This window comes from Triplophysa rosa, linkage group LG2, assembly GCF_024868665.1.
Source record: "Triplophysa rosa linkage group LG2, Trosa_1v2, whole genome shotgun sequence".
Lineage (NCBI taxonomy): Eukaryota > Metazoa > Chordata > Actinopteri > Cypriniformes > Nemacheilidae > Triplophysa > Triplophysa rosa.
This window is the reverse complement of record NC_079891.1, coordinates 24,314,557-24,329,842: the sequence shown is the minus strand read 5'-3', so window position 1 is coordinate 24,329,842 and position 15,286 is coordinate 24,314,557. Positions and strand designations below refer to the sequence as shown.

Here is a 15,286-nt window from a genome sequence, read left to right as displayed (position 1 = left end):
TAATTATTCTTATCTCTGCCTAATGAAGAGGCTTTGCTCATAATTATCCAGGACAACAAAAACAGACACAGCCTTGTAATGGTGCTCTTAGCGCAGAAGGAAATAGAATTTAGCTTGGTGTTTTTATCACTTCTGACAAGCATTTCTCTTAAGGAGAACTAACTAAAAAAATGTAAGAACCATTGAGGACAAAAAGCATATTGCAACATGCACGCAACATTTAAAACCGTTTGCTTTTCTCATCCAGACAGAAATTAGCAGGGTTTTAGGATAGCACCATTAGCAACCAATTAGACAATAGCTTGGGTATTAGCTGTGTATTCATTCTGAGAAGAGCATGTGGTTCCTATTTTGTGAAAGAAGAAAGTTCTCAAAGTATGCTGCAAAATGGTATGGACTTAGCACAATTATTGTGTGTTAACATAAAATTTTAACTTTCCTCATTCAGAATTTGATTTGACTAATCCTACTTATTCTTCACTATTATCATGCAAATTTTTCCTATGCTCCTGAATGATTGTTGTGCCCATGCAGGAAGAGCAAGGAGATGCAATGCTGGGTGGCATGAAAATGGCTCCACCTAATGGTGTCGCACAAGACCCTCTTTCTTTTTATTTAATGGAACAACTGAAATAAAATGGAACAATAGAAGCAAGAGTATATTACATTACATATGATTGTTTAATCAAAGCTAATTGAAGAGAGTGGCTTCATTAATCTCTCATCGCACTATTTATGTGGAGTGTGAATTTGGGGTGGCACCTGGATCTCAATGTCCACCTTTTTCTTATCGGTAGGCTTTTTTTGCTCAGAACTCAGTACACAACCACACTCACTGTGTAAGGGGTGTTATCTGAATGCTCTTTTCTTCTCGATAATTTCTGCCAGCAGCTTATATCAAGCCGTCCTTGGAACAATGAATGAATCGGATATTAATAAGCAACATCACAGCAGTAATTAATACCTCTCAACAGACTAATTACACACCACATTATTAACAAAAGAGCTCAGTAAAATGCACAGACTGGTTTGTTTGCATTTACAGTCGATACAAGAGATGCGGGCAAAGGTTATTATGCTGGTTAATTTAGAGAGGTGTTTGGCTTCTCTGTATCCAACGCTGTTGGAGTTTATAGTCAGATATTGTATGCCACAGTCTGACTAGTAATGGTGTATGTTAAATTGGGATGTTTTTTAGATAATGTGAGGAGGACTAAGACTCAAAGTCTCATCATCTAAATTTTTTACATTTCCCTTTTACATTTACATTTTTAGCTTTGACTGAAAAGGTTTACAGAGGCTTTTACATCTGATGCTTACAGTAAGCAACGGTTCAATTGTATCAATATCACTGCATAGAAAACAAAAATGGAATTGTAATGTTAATTTTACTTTGATAACCATTGGGCGCAAATCAGATAGTTTACCTTTATAGTAATGCTCGATTTTTATCTTTGAAAACAAACACTTAATTTTTAGTTTTAATGAAGTAAAATAATTCCGTTTAAACCGTATACGTATATTTCGTATATATTCAACGAATTTAATTGTCTATGAATGTGGAATTTTTTTAATTACACGAATAAATATTATTATTAACAGGAAACTAACAGTTTATAACATTTTACTTCTAACATACCTTTCAGTACTCTGACTACATAAACATGTTTGTCCTTTAAAGCTCCGCGCATGCGCCGTGCATTTCTGTCACGCTGAAGGCAGCTGCTACGTGCTTAGCTAGCACACCATTTCACATCTTTCTGCCACTCATGCAGTGATCTTGTGACAGCGATGCTGAAGAGTCGGTCAGTATTCTCTTTCTCATACAACGCAATCTTATTATCCCACATTTCTTGAATGAACGCGTAGCAGGATCATTACAGATATTCAGTTTTTCATCTGCGCAAACAGCTCAGCTCAGCTGTGTAAAAGGTCGCGAGGTTCCCAAGATGGCGACTGTTTGAAGTTCACACTTCGTAGGGTAATAAAATAAACGCATTTGGAGACATTTGATGCTTGTTTATTGCGATACAGTTGTTTTTGAGCACATCCGGTTATAGTTCAAGCAGATGTCATTGTCGTGTGCCGAGTTTACAGCCCTCGTTAGTGAGCAGTGTGTGCAGTGTGTGCAGTGATTAATGTGTTTCTGTCACGTAGTACGACGGGACGTCTAAATGCTTCAGTTATGCACTAACGATTACGTTTTAGTTACGTGAACGTTAAGGGGAGCTACGAAAGAACCTTTCTAAGTTATATAAGTTAAACGCTCACGGTATACGGTAAGGTATTGTTTTCAATAAGTAATTCATTTTAGCTAGTAGTTTCGTTGTTGTTAGTATGTAAGTTAGCCGTAGTTCTGTTTCGACGTGGTGACCATGTTATAAGCTTTCCTGTAGCTCAGTGGTTAGAGCATGGCGCTAGCGACGCAAACGCCATGGGTTTGATCCCAGGCGATTGCACATACTCGGATATAAATGTATAGTATAATGCAATGGATAAAAGCGTCTGCCAAATGCGTAAACTTACACGTAAATGTAAGACACAACCAATGGGTTTAACTTGCAAGTTTGTTGGCAGTGGCTATATTGACTGACTTTGTCACTTTTGTTACTAGTTCATGCAGAAGCACCCCATGCTGACACCACAGGACATTGGTTTACGCTGTGACAAAGGCATCAGTCCTGCTCACTGTCCTGCACAGCTATGGCCAAGGAGCAGCCGAACGCATTCGACCTTCTCCCTCTTTTGGGGTCCACCGACTTGCACGAGCTGGAGCAAGTTAAAACCCTGCTGCAGGAGACTCTTAGCACAGGTCAGGGTCAAATCGATAAGTTTGTTGAAACAGTATTTACTAAAAGGGAGTTTTCTGTTTGCACTTTCACTGCTTTTATACTATAAGTAATTGCTGTATATCAATATACAAGTCTTTAAATCACAGTGAAGGTCATTTGTTTTTTCACTGGTAGATAAAGGTGCTATGTTGCTGAATAGCCTTGTGGAATATTTCCTGGACACAAATTCATCTCAAGCTGTGGATATCCTGTCTTCTGTCAGGGAGCCCCATGATAAGGTATGGTCAGCCTATGCTGGTTTGAGTTTAGGGGATGAGTTGTTGGGTTGAGTTGTGCTATTTTTTTGTCCCTCGTGTTAGGAGGTGAGCTGTGTCATATAAGGAGATAAAATGATTTACATTTCGAATTACAATATGACAATAAATGACATTTATTAATACATGATCTCATTCAAAAGTCTCATTGTTCTGTGTAATATTTGCATAGACCATCCAGCAAAACGATTACTGTTGTGATTGTCTATATTTTACTGCAGTGAAACAATTTGTAATAGTATGTCATAATACAGTATATGGACACATGACAAAAATAATACACCTGCCTTAATCCACTTTTCCCTTCACTGCTGTTTACATAAGTGTTTTATGCCTTCATGGATTATAGAACATCTGTCAGGAATTGATGAATAACAACTTCATCTGCACGTGTTTCTATGCAGCATCTTTTAGATAAGATGAATGAATGCATGGGCAAGCAGAGCAGCCGTCTCTCCACCGTCACCCTCCTTGGCCATGTTGTCCGCAAGCAGCCACAATGGATCCACAAGATTGCACGCTTCCCTTTGTTTGCTTCGTTGCTCAAATGCCTCAAGGTACCATACTGAAGTCCAGTCGAGTGTGACGAAGCTACAAATAGGATTTTGAACATGGTTAATGTTCTACATAAGAAAAGTTGCTCTGTGTTTAGTTAGGTGAACATGAATGGCAAGCAGATGTCCAATACAAAAAAAACTATTTTCATATCTGGAGAGTCTTTATGGTTTGTTTTAGAAATAATTTCTACTTGCAGGCTGATTCTGATGTAGTGGTTCTCATAACTGGGGTTCTGGTGTTGATTACTCTCCTACCCATGATTCCTCAAACCAACAAACAGCTTCTCTGTGAGTTCTTTGACATCTTTGGAAGGCTTGCTGCTTGGAACCAACGGCACCCAGGTAGTCTGTCATACACATTTCTAATACCTTTCTTTATCTTTATTGTAAAAACCGCTTGGTTTTTATTCTGGACATGGAAGATATCTCACTAGCTTTGACTGAACATATTGTCGGTGTCCTCCAGGTCACACTCAGGGAGTGTATGCAGTCCATCTGCATGCCAGTGTATACTCACTTTTCCACCGACTATACGGGATGTACCCGTGTAATTTTGTTTCCTACCTACGTGCACATTACAGCATGAAGGAGAATGTGGATACATTCGAAGAAGTAGTTAAGGTGAGTCAGTATCTGTTGTGTTACACTGTGCTTACTTGCTAACACTCACTCTGTTATCTTCTTTTTCCTTTGCTAGCCAATGTTGGAGCACGTACGGATACATCCAGAGCTCATCACAGGAACCAAAGATTACGAGGTTGATCCTATAAGGTATGTACAAATAAACAGACTTTCAACTGGATGAGAGATTATGTGTTTGGTCATACTTCACCTGTTTGTCATTTTTTGTAGATGGAAGAGATTCGAGCCCCATGATATAGTGATTGAATGTGGTAAAGTTTCCCTCGATCCAAAGGAGGCATCCTGTGAAGAGGGCTATTCTTCTTTGTCTGATTACGTAGCACGCCGCCCTGTAGAACACAGCCGGTCATGTTCGGAGCTCAGTATCCATGGTGAGCTGAATGTGCTTCACGTGATCATTTTTCTTCTGTTATTAAAGGAATAGTTTACCTTCAACATGAAAATTCTGTCATCATTTACTCACCATTTGAAACCGATTTGATTTTCTTTCTTCTGCAGAACACAAAAGGAGATCCATTTGAAAAATGTTGGGGACCGAAAACTGTTGGTCCTCATTGACTTTTGGCTTTGTGTCCATACAATAAAAGTCAAGGGGGACCAACGGGTTTTGGGTACCAACATTTTTCAAAATATCTTCTTTTGTGTTTTGCAGAAGAGAGAAAATCACACGGGTGTAAAATGATAAGAGAGTGAGTAAATAATGAAATAATTTTCATTTTGAAGGTGAACTATTCGTTTAATGCAATAATGCTACTGTTCTTTCCAGTGAATCTTACCTACTTGTCTTCCAACAGAAATGACCTCTGTCACGCCGATGACCGCTGTTTGCCAGTCTCATTCGCTATCACTTCCTTTTCTTACTGTTTCCCAGGAATCAGGTTCCAGGACACCCCCCCCCAACCATCAAGTAAGACATTCAGTGATTGTTATCAGATTGTTCAGAATGTCTTCTACTCTGTGCTACAATACAGTCTGTACAGAAGAACACAATTAAATGCTTCAAAAACAGCCTGTGAATACTATTAAAGGGACAGTTCACCCAAACATTTATGAATTCTCACCCTCAGATTATTCCAAACCTGTATAAATGTCTTTGCCTTGATGAACACAGAGAAAGATATTGGTAAGAATGCTTGTAACCAAACAGATCTCACCCCCCATTTTCTGCCATAATAGGGAAAATACATGCTATGGTAGTCAATGCGGGGTGAGCTCTGTGTGGTTACTGACACTCTTCCAAATATCTTTCTATGTGTTTAGCAGAACAAATAAATGTATACAGATTTGGAACAACCTGAGGATAAGTAGATGATGACAGAATTTTCATTTTTGGGTGAACTATCCCTTTAAAGTATTTAAGGAGCAGTTATACGATCCATTGCTGAATTTATATGTTCCAGCAGCAGAGTGATGAGATAAACTCCTCAGGATTAAAGGAGGGCATATGGAGTCCTTCCTCAATCTGTGGGATAACCACCCCGCCCAGCTCCAGAATGTCCCCTACCACCGTTTCAGAAGTCTCGCATAGTGCCGCCCACCTCTCAGGACGGATCCTCAACACACCAGGTCAGCCTATATGCACAAAGAATAAAAAAACATCCTGTTTGTTGCTTTGATGCTTATGTATGTGCCTCAGATTTTGACTGGTTTTCATTTTTAACAGTGGATGGAAAATGGTCCTTGTCTCCTTCAACCCCCTCAGGGTCATCTCCGCTCCCATCATTCTCAGAGGAACTAGGGCAGGCCGCCCAAAACACCAGCAGTACTCAGGCTAAGGTACATACGGTATAAAGATAGTACTTCTGGGTTTACTAAACCCATTCTGAGAAATAATCTGTGCACATTCTCATGCAAATTATTTTCTGAACTGCTTAGGTAAATCCAACGCTCAAAGATCTGAAGAAAGTCATGCCTAAAAGTATAAACAACAACGGTGAGATTATCTGATGATATTTTGCACAACTTCATTCTGTTGAGGATTTGACCTTCGCTGCTCAGGCACGCTGATCAATGTCTTTTGCTTTGGTTACTCTTTAGGAGGTGCTAGCGATGGCAAGAGTCCAGCGTCATTGGTGACCCTATACGACATTGTCAAGAAGACAGACGAGGAGTGAGAGGATGGTGAGAGTCGAGGCGTCATGCGTCCCACAGCGTTCAAGTATAGAAAACCGTTTTCAGTCATGCTTTAGTGTTTAGTGACCTCTCATCTCATCAGCATCTCTAACATTTTATTTTCCCAGTCGCTATCACAGAGGAGATTTTAAGCCCGACACATGGGAAACTGGATTTTGCGACGAGGCCCGGCCTGGATTCTTTTTTTTCCGGCTCCTCGGACACCTTGCTCTCATCCCACCCGAGCAACGAACCAAATTTAGTCTCCACACCAGACAGGGGTGAAGCCACAACCAAAGGAGGAGATCAGCAACCTCCATGGTCCCTGTGGCCTCCTTTCACCCCCATAGAGAATGGAAAGGGTCTGAGTAAATGTTCTCTGTCCGAACTGATGAAAGAACCCTTGCCCTACGAGCCGCTGTTTGACCTTGCCCTGCCTAAAGTGGCGTATTTGTTTTTGGAGACAAAGACCACAGAGGCCTTGAGGAGGGTGGAGGGAGAGAGGACGCTACACCGAGAGATGGAGGGCGAGGATCTTTCTGCAACTTCACCGCTGGAGGTGTTGGACCGTGTTATTCAGCAGGGCCATGACACACATGACAAGCTGCTAAAGAGGTACGTGGATTTCTTCAGGATTACTGATCGTGTTGTTTTAGAGAATTTGTAACACATGTTGGTGTTTTACAGAACTCTGTTCGTTCAAAACCAATCGTCGGACCCAAACTCTGGAGGTAAACAGCATAGCAATAAAGGAAAAGGTATTTGGTAATTTACTAATTCATAGGCTGTCCATGCTCGAGACGATTGTGTCCTTGAACCTTTCCTCATCCTAGCAAAGGACAAAACCATTCCTCTCCAACTTCTGTTTGTTTCCATTTTCTTGTTTCATTCGTCTTAATCCACATTAGTCATTTTCTCTCCTTCTGTTTTCTATGTTGTTCTCTTACAAGTTATCATTTCTCAAAATCAATACAGATTTTATTTTTGCTCATGTCCTTTTGTAATCAGTCAAAAATGATCTCGGTAGTGTCAAATCCTTTTAGGACTGTAAATTTAATTGACCGCAAAATGCTGCTGATTATGAGTTGACTTCAGTGTATTTTTTGCAGTTCTTGTGTCTGTAGCATCTGATGAACTGGGGATGTTGCGCAGTCAGCTGCTGTTGCTCCATAACCAGCTGCTGTATGAGAGACATAAGAGAGAGCAGCATGCGCTCCGGAACCGCCGTTTGTTTGGCCGTATCGTCAACACGACTGCACTGGAAGAGCAGAACAACTCCATGGTAAGAATAGAACTGAAAAAGATTAGCCATATACATAAAACAGTGGCTTTCTAATGGTGTCTTTGTTGGTGTGTGGCAGAAAACCCAACTCAAGCTTCAGGATGTTGAGATGCAGGCTTTACAGATGAGCCTGCAGGAGGAACAGCGGCGCTCCAGGCTTCTGCGAGAGGACAGAGAGACTGTGGTGAACCAGCTGCAGGCGCAAATCCAGCAGCTGCAGAAGGAACGCAATGACTATTACTCAAAGATGCAGGAACTGCAGGTGAGCGCAGAGCTGTAGGGCATTTTTATGCACTCAAAATGTAGTCATTTTGTTTTAGGATACAGTTGATAGATCGTATATAATATTTGTGTTAAATAATGTTGAGTAATGTTCTTCATGGTGTCAATTATAGAGTGACTTGCAAGAAAATCAGAAAAAGGTGGGCGAAATGGAGGCGGAGCTACAGAGAGCCAACAACAAAGTATGTAATATGGGACACCTGCTCAGCCAGCTGTCCATCAAGGTAAGACATGTGAAATCCCCTGTTGTATTTTGTAAACTTAGGCTCTACATTTGAAAGCAGATTCTACCCATGACATGAATGTATGTAGTGTTTCATTTGTGTGCTTGATTTGTCCAATCTCAGCTCAACAAAAGTGAGAGTATGGAGCAGCAGATGGCTTTTTTGAACAAACAGTTCCTGCTTTTGGGTGAGGCCAACAAGCTATGCGTGGAAGAAATTGAGCGCTTGGGACCCGAGGCAAGCAAGGTATGCAAGATGGTCCTTGACAGAAAAAGTTTGACGACTGTTATTAACTGTGCTGATGTCGTTGCTTACCTACAGGCAAACTAAAGATCTGCTGGGTTTTTTTTAACATCACAGTAGGTGCTTTCACACAGTCTTTGCCAAAACATCAGTTTATGAAATACCCTGAGCACTTGTAACCTTGCCAGGAAAGTGAATTAGTGTGTGAAAAGTGCAAGCATGTGTTCAAGGTTACGAGACTTCGACAGAGGTCTCTATTTAAGGCATACACAATCTGTACCTGCAGAACTTCACAGCCTTACGCGTCTTACATATCACCTGTCTATAAATCCCCCACCCGAATATGTTGGTTACTTTAGTACTCATCACTACATTTAACAGTATATTTGAATCTATTCTACAGAAGTTTGACATTTGAATTTAATGTTCATCTGCTATATTGATTTTAAGTCTCTAGTACCCAATGCTGAGCATTTCAAAGAGCTGAAATGAAATTCACTTGCTCTTTATTGGTAATTTGCATGGTTTGTTTAGATCAATTCAGATTTCTCGTGTGATTGTTAGGAGCTGAAGATGCAGCAGGCGTCTTCACTGCGGGAGGTAGAGCGTTTGAGGCAGAGCTCCCTCCAGCAGGGTCAGAGACTCGAGGCAGCCCAGCAGCGCATCACTGACCTGGAGACCCAAGTCACTAAGAAAGAGCAAGTCATCCGAGAGCAGAAGAAATTTCTGGAGAATGTCAAAAGTCAAGCCATGTATGAGACTGTCCATCCCTTCTTAGTCGTTTTTTGATAACACTATTTAACGTTTAAAAGTCCAGTGTGTAATTTTTTGGATGATCTATTGACAGAAATACAATATGATATAGTATGTCTTCAGAGGTGTATAAAGACCTTACATAATGAAGTGTTATGTTTTTATTACCTTAGAATGAGCTATTTCTATCTACATACATCATTAAACAAATTATTACTACTATATTATGTTGAACTTTTTGAAATAATATTTAAGTGTAATTGTATACAAACTTCATATTATATTTGCTAATGGCCTACTTATGTAGTTGGTACATAGGTTTGTGGAATGTGGATCGTCAGGTTTGTTCAGCTCTTCAAAAGCGTCTTGGCCTTGATTTATTAGTTTAAATCTGGGTTTTTTGTAGGGAGCAGCTGCAGGTTTCAGAAAACAGATACTTTGCTCAAAAACACATCACTCAGGCATTACAGTCGGAGCTGCTTGAGCTCTACAGTCAAATAGAGCTGAAGAACCTGCACACCGGTTCACCAGCAGAGAGCACCTCTGAGCCCAGCAGTTCCACCAACCAGAGGTGCGTTCCTTACCGTAATATTCTGCACGGGTTGCTTTTCAAGTGTAAATTCTGAAATACATTTCAGATGTTTCGAGACTCGTTATGGTTTGTTGAATTTCCAGCAGAAATTACATTCCCTTTTGTGTTTCAGGTCAAATCGCAACAGTACCAGCCCATCTGCTTCATCTCCATCAGCTGACCCCTTGAAAAGAGAGGAAAACGCATACATGTGTTTCAATGGCGAAGTGTCTGCCGTGTCTTCTCATACGCCTCCCAGAGCGCTCATTAACGGCAGTCAGGAAGAAGATCTTTCCGCGCTCGCCCGCTCATTTTCCTCCCTTCCCTGCGACTCCCCACTGGCAATTGGCTCTTGCCCCAGTACCGGAAGCTTTTTGGGTAAGCGTGCCAGAGAGCTCTTCCGTAATAAGAGCGAGAGCCACTACGAAGAGGAGCCAGCTGCCCCCACCTGCTTCTCTCAGGATCCGAAACTAGTAGACCCTTCAGATAATGTTGAGCTTGAGGGGTCTAATGATCAGATTGACCTGCAGCCCATGGACAGACCCCGTGCGTATAATATTCAGCGGAGGAGACAGCACGATCTTCGAATAATGGATTACAATGAGACCCATCATGAGCATTGATTGTACGCTGCTGAGGTGATCGTAGAAGAGGATAAATCCCAGTATTAGAGTGCACCACTCCAGGTCAGAGTGGTCTGTGAAGTTTTAGTTCATTTTAAAAGCTCTTTTGTATTACAGAGAAGCCAAAAAATAAGAAAAACATTTGACTGGGTTGAACTAATCCAGCCGCAGTGGCACACATATCTCCTGTCTAAATGTCATCGAGTTAACAATGAATTCATCGTAATTCTGTATGTTTTTTTTTTTTAATTGACATTCACTGTTCTGCCGTGGTGGTGATATGGTGTGGCAATTGGATGTTGCTCAGTCCCCACTCTACTTTCCAGCCAACGTATTGCCTTAATCATTGTTTTCTTCTTTAAAAAAGAAGGGTTTTGACTCTTCTGAACTTGTGTGAGCAACATGTCCCGTTGAATCACAGCGTCGTGAATTACGCCTAATGAGACTGAAATGACACCATACCAAGTGGGATTGTCGCAGTCACTTTCCCCGTTTCTGCTAAAATAGCACTGTAAATAGTTCACACATCAATCAGTCTGATAAAAATGTGAATAACAAAAAGCTGTGTAGGCAAGCAAGAAGTCGAAATCACACGTCGTTCATCGCTATGGCAAGCCATATGTGCTTTTTGTGCTTTGCCTAGAGAATATGAGTGAGCAAGCGTTGTGTTGTAGTAGTTGTAGGAATAGTTTTTATTTTTATTCATTATCCATCGCTACTGTGATTCTAGAGCCCAGTAACCAGTGCAATAATTCTAAGCAACACACGTCATGCCAGATTTGAGGTATGAATGATGATGGGGATAAACAGATTTATTTTTTGCTGTTTTGCAAGACTGTCAGAGCCTTACAGAACACAGGTTACGCTGCTGCTGGTGCATTTAATGCATTTGTGCTGTTGAGCTGTTGCTGGTGATCAAGGAATTAGAAAATGATCCGGCGTGTCTAAAGGTTGGTTGCTCTTGTGTTAATAGCATGCAAAATACGGCCGCTGCTATACGTTGACACTAAACTCGTCGGTTCTCTATAAAGCTTGCCCCTGTATTTTCTTTTATCTCAGCGTTACAATGGTCAGACCCCATTTGTAAAGAAAAGGTTTAATATAATGGGCTGCAGCTGGCTGAATTGAAAGCACTTCTTTTTTAATTCAGGCTTTCTTAAGATTGAAGAACACTAGCCGAGCATAAGACTTGATTCTTTATAAAAACTCGCCCCAGGGGTTTGTGTTTAGTGCAGGGTCCAGGTTGGAATATGTGAAGCAGTGTTATAAGAAAGGCTGGCTTTAGCCTGCCAACTGGGTAGGTGGTTTACAACGATCATTGAAATATATGGAAATCACTGCTATTTTTCTCTTTTCTTTTTAACCAAAAGCTCAAACATTGTCATTTCACAAAATGCCTTACTGCACGGAACAGGATGCCTGTCTCTTACTTTGTCAAGTTATCTGAACTGTGGTACAGTAAGTTGGATGATGACTGGTGTAACAGGTAACCAGGGAGTCTGTTTAGAAATACTGTTTTGAATTCAAGAAAAAAACAACCGCTGTTCTCCTTGTTAAGCTATGATCAACAAAAATAAAATATATGTTTTGCAAATCTTTGTCATATTCTCATCAGTTATAAAAAAGTAATTGTACATGTAATACTTAAACAAAATACTTAAACGAATCAATGAAGTCAATACTGTTTTTGTCATGAATCTATTAAAGCAAGATTTTATCTCTTTGTATTGCTTGGTGGCTTCCAGGCCGGTTTTCCTGCATGCCAGCCACCTGTGCCTTTTCTATATACTATACTTGAGTTGTTACTGGTACTCTTGTCAAGGTCAGCAGAAGTCCCTGCTTTCTCGGCCTCTGTTTGCTGAGGTGATGTTTTTGTGGCTGTGGAAGTGAGAGGTTGAGTGGCTCTTTTACAGCAGGAGGTGAGACGGTCTAGAGCCAGTGGTATCACACTCACAATTCCACCATAGAAATTTCTTGCTTCATCACAGCTCAGGCGATTGATCGCATTGTGCGGGTAGCTGTTAATACAGAGCAGCATTGAGAGATTGGGAAAGCAATGTGGCTGTAATTCATGTTTTGATGATCTAAGTGCTTCATGTTACCCTCTTTAATACTATTTAATGTTTAATATTGCACTCTAATGCAATGAAATTCAGGTCACTTTATTTTACAGTGTATATATAACTTCAGTGCACTTAAAGGGATGGATTACCCCAAAAACTAAAATTCTGCCATTATTTACTCGCCTTCGATTGTTCCAAATCTGTATGAATGTCTTTGTTCTGATGAACACAGAGAAAGATATTTGGAAGAATGCTTGTAACCAAACCGTTCTTGGACTCCATTAGCTACCATAGTAGCAAAAAATGCTTAAGAATTTTTTTTGTTCTGTTAAACACAAAAATATATATTTTGTGATTTTTGAAGATATCATGTAGGACAGCAAACCGTTCTGGGGCACTTTTGACTACCATTGTCATTTTTCCTACTATGGTAGTCTGTGGGGTCCAACAACTGTTTGGTTACAAGCATTCGTCCAAATATCTTTCTCTGTGTTCAACCAAACAAAGAAATGTATACAGGTTTGGAACCACAAGAGAGTAATTCATGACAGAATTTTCATTTTGGGTGAAATATCCCTTTAACCGCCTAATACTAACCATTAGGTTAGGGTTAGTAAGTTATGTACATGTAGAACAGGGCTGTAAAATAAAGTGCTACCCTGAAATTCTTGATTCAATACTTGTACTGTAACTTGTCACTTAACTGTGCTCTTAGCTGGCTGATGTTAGTGTTGGGGTTCAGGAGCTCACTGCAGGCATCTAAGCCCTCACAGGAAGTGTTTCGGTTCGACAATGAGGATTCCATAAGTTTCAGAACACCCTCAAGATCAGCCATTATTTCCAAAAAGAGCGAGAAGATGCATCTGTCTGTGGAGTTGCTGCAGTCATGGTTCATGTACTGTTGTACCTACAGGTAAAATCACATTTATCATTATAATTGGACAGTGTAATTACACCCAGTAACATAATACACATAATTTATTAATATACTAATATTAATATTATTAAAGTATAATGTACTTTTTTTCATTATTACAGCAATTTTAATCTACAGTAAGTGTGGTTTATAGCATGTAAATTGATGAAGAGCATTGGGAAAAATCATCCTAACCTGTGTGACCGAGGAGACTGGCTCAGTTTTGTCTCTGGCATGTTCTCTCGACCTCTCAAGAGCTGTGATAAATATAAACTGCTGCTGTTTGAGGCGCTCATACTTTTGGTCAATGGAGTACAGTTGCTCTCTTACGTCGCTCATATCGGTTGAAGTGGGCTTACTCATCCTGTTTTACAAAAATGAGATAAGTAATAAAGCACTCTCACCAGGGGCGTCGCTAGACCCCCTTTGTGCCCCATTATACATTTTAAGTTTTAATAATTTCGTTTATCAGTGTAATCATTTACATTGTATATACATCCGTTTTTGCCGCAATTATCAACGTAATTGTAACCTAATTCACGATTGTAAAAGCGACGAAGTCGCGCATTTTAACCAGTCCGAAAACCAACTCGTGGCCTATACTTTCGCGCAGAAATCCATGTCCCCGCACGTCTGTGTGTTGGTTCAAAAAATCAACCAGCTTTGTTTGGACTTGGCTGTTAAACCAGAAAATATTGTTGTTTTAAAGATAATGTTCTTTATATTAGTTGGAGCCGTAAAACGACTGGTTTCTTGAAATATTGCAATTGTATATTCTTCAAAAGATGTTTTATTCGTTGTAATCATTAGCCGGGTTTCCATCCAAAGTTGCGATTTTTTTACGCGCAAAATTGGAATATCGCATAAAACATTTGAGAAGCACCGTTTCCATCCAACTAATCAACCATCACTTCAATATCAGAAAGAAAAGTAAGAGACGGGATATAATCATTTTCATGTAGCCTATAATAATACTTGCACAAGCAGACGATTACGAAACACAATAAATGCGGTGATTTTTGGATGCCTGCTGTTTGGGAAGTCGTGACAGTTCTAAGAGGCATTTACAGAAATACTTTGACGAAATTTGCTCAGGCATTTAAGAATGACCATAACAACATTTCTGATGCTGTGTAACAAGATACTGTCAGGTTACGCCGTCTCATAGTGCAGTTACGTGACTTTTTGGAGGAATTTATTAGGCAAATGCGTTTCCATCTCCCATTATTTGCATTAACCCATTTTCGCAAAAATGAAAAAACACCTCGAGCGAGCATAAAAACCTTTTTTGCGAATAAAGTGTTTTTAAATCGAAATTTAGTGATGGAGTGATGGAGCCCGCTGATTGTGTAATGAATGCAGATGTGCAAGAAAATCTGCTTTCATTGTTTCCATACAGTGCATGCAAACATGTTAATAAAGTTGGTTAAGTATGTTAAAGATCCTTAAATATTTTTAAATACATAAATGATTACATTCCCTAGTATTGTTAAACTGTAGGAATATTGGTTTAAGCAAGGGAAGTTTAAGTGCATTGTGTCGTAAGTGATAGAAAATGTAATGGGGGCCTGTTCCCCACAGAGGTTTAGGTCTAGCAACGCCCCTGACTCTCACACAAGAATTTACGTTACACGTCATTGGACACTAGTTTTAAAAATAAAGTGTTTTAAAGATATAAATATGTAGGAAAATACACGAACATCGTTTTTAATACAAAGCAGCACGTAGGACCGAATATAAAAACAAAGTCATGTTCATTGTTGATGATGATAATGCAAAATATTAAAGTTTATATTTACATGATATAATATACCTGTATTGCTTCGCACCCCACGGATGTCAAATATCTGTAGAGTTGCTACAATGCGTCCACTTTTCCTTTGAATTTGTACGTTGCTTGGTAACAAGAAGC

At 39.9% G+C, this 15,286-nt stretch overlaps 2 protein-coding genes across 2 annotated transcripts; one reads left to right on the top strand and one right to left on the bottom strand.

The window, feature by feature from the left end:
- The first annotated feature begins 1,671 nt into the window (after positions 1-1,671).
- tsc1a (TSC complex subunit 1a) lies at positions 1,672-11,983 on the top strand. Its single transcript, XM_057321885.1, is given in 22 exon segments — positions 1,672-1,805; positions 2,615-2,812; positions 2,967-3,070; positions 3,511-3,663; positions 3,861-4,005; positions 4,130-4,284; positions 4,361-4,434; positions 4,516-4,676; positions 5,100-5,212; positions 5,706-5,871; positions 5,969-6,081; positions 6,181-6,238; positions 6,343-6,426; positions 6,546-7,032; positions 7,105-7,148; positions 7,527-7,699; positions 7,779-7,961; positions 8,095-8,205; positions 8,329-8,451; positions 9,013-9,200; positions 9,608-9,772; positions 9,906-11,983. Coding segments are annotated over 21 exon segments (3,399 nt in total). The 5' UTR covers positions 1,672-1,805; positions 2,615-2,703; the 3' UTR covers positions 10,396-11,983.
- Positions 11,984-12,106: 123 nt separating this feature from the next.
- Positions 12,107-15,244, bottom strand: spaca9 (sperm acrosome associated 9). Its single transcript, XM_057321896.1, has 4 exons — positions 15,188-15,244; positions 13,570-13,738; positions 13,163-13,365; positions 12,107-12,413 (listed from the first exon to the last, which is right to left on the bottom strand). The coding sequence occupies exons 2-4, from the start codon at positions 13,735-13,737 to the stop codon at positions 12,110-12,112; spliced, it is 675 nt and encodes a 224-aa protein (XP_057177879.1). The 5' UTR covers position 13,738; positions 15,188-15,244; the 3' UTR covers positions 12,107-12,109.
- Positions 15,245-15,286: the final 42 nt, after the last annotated feature.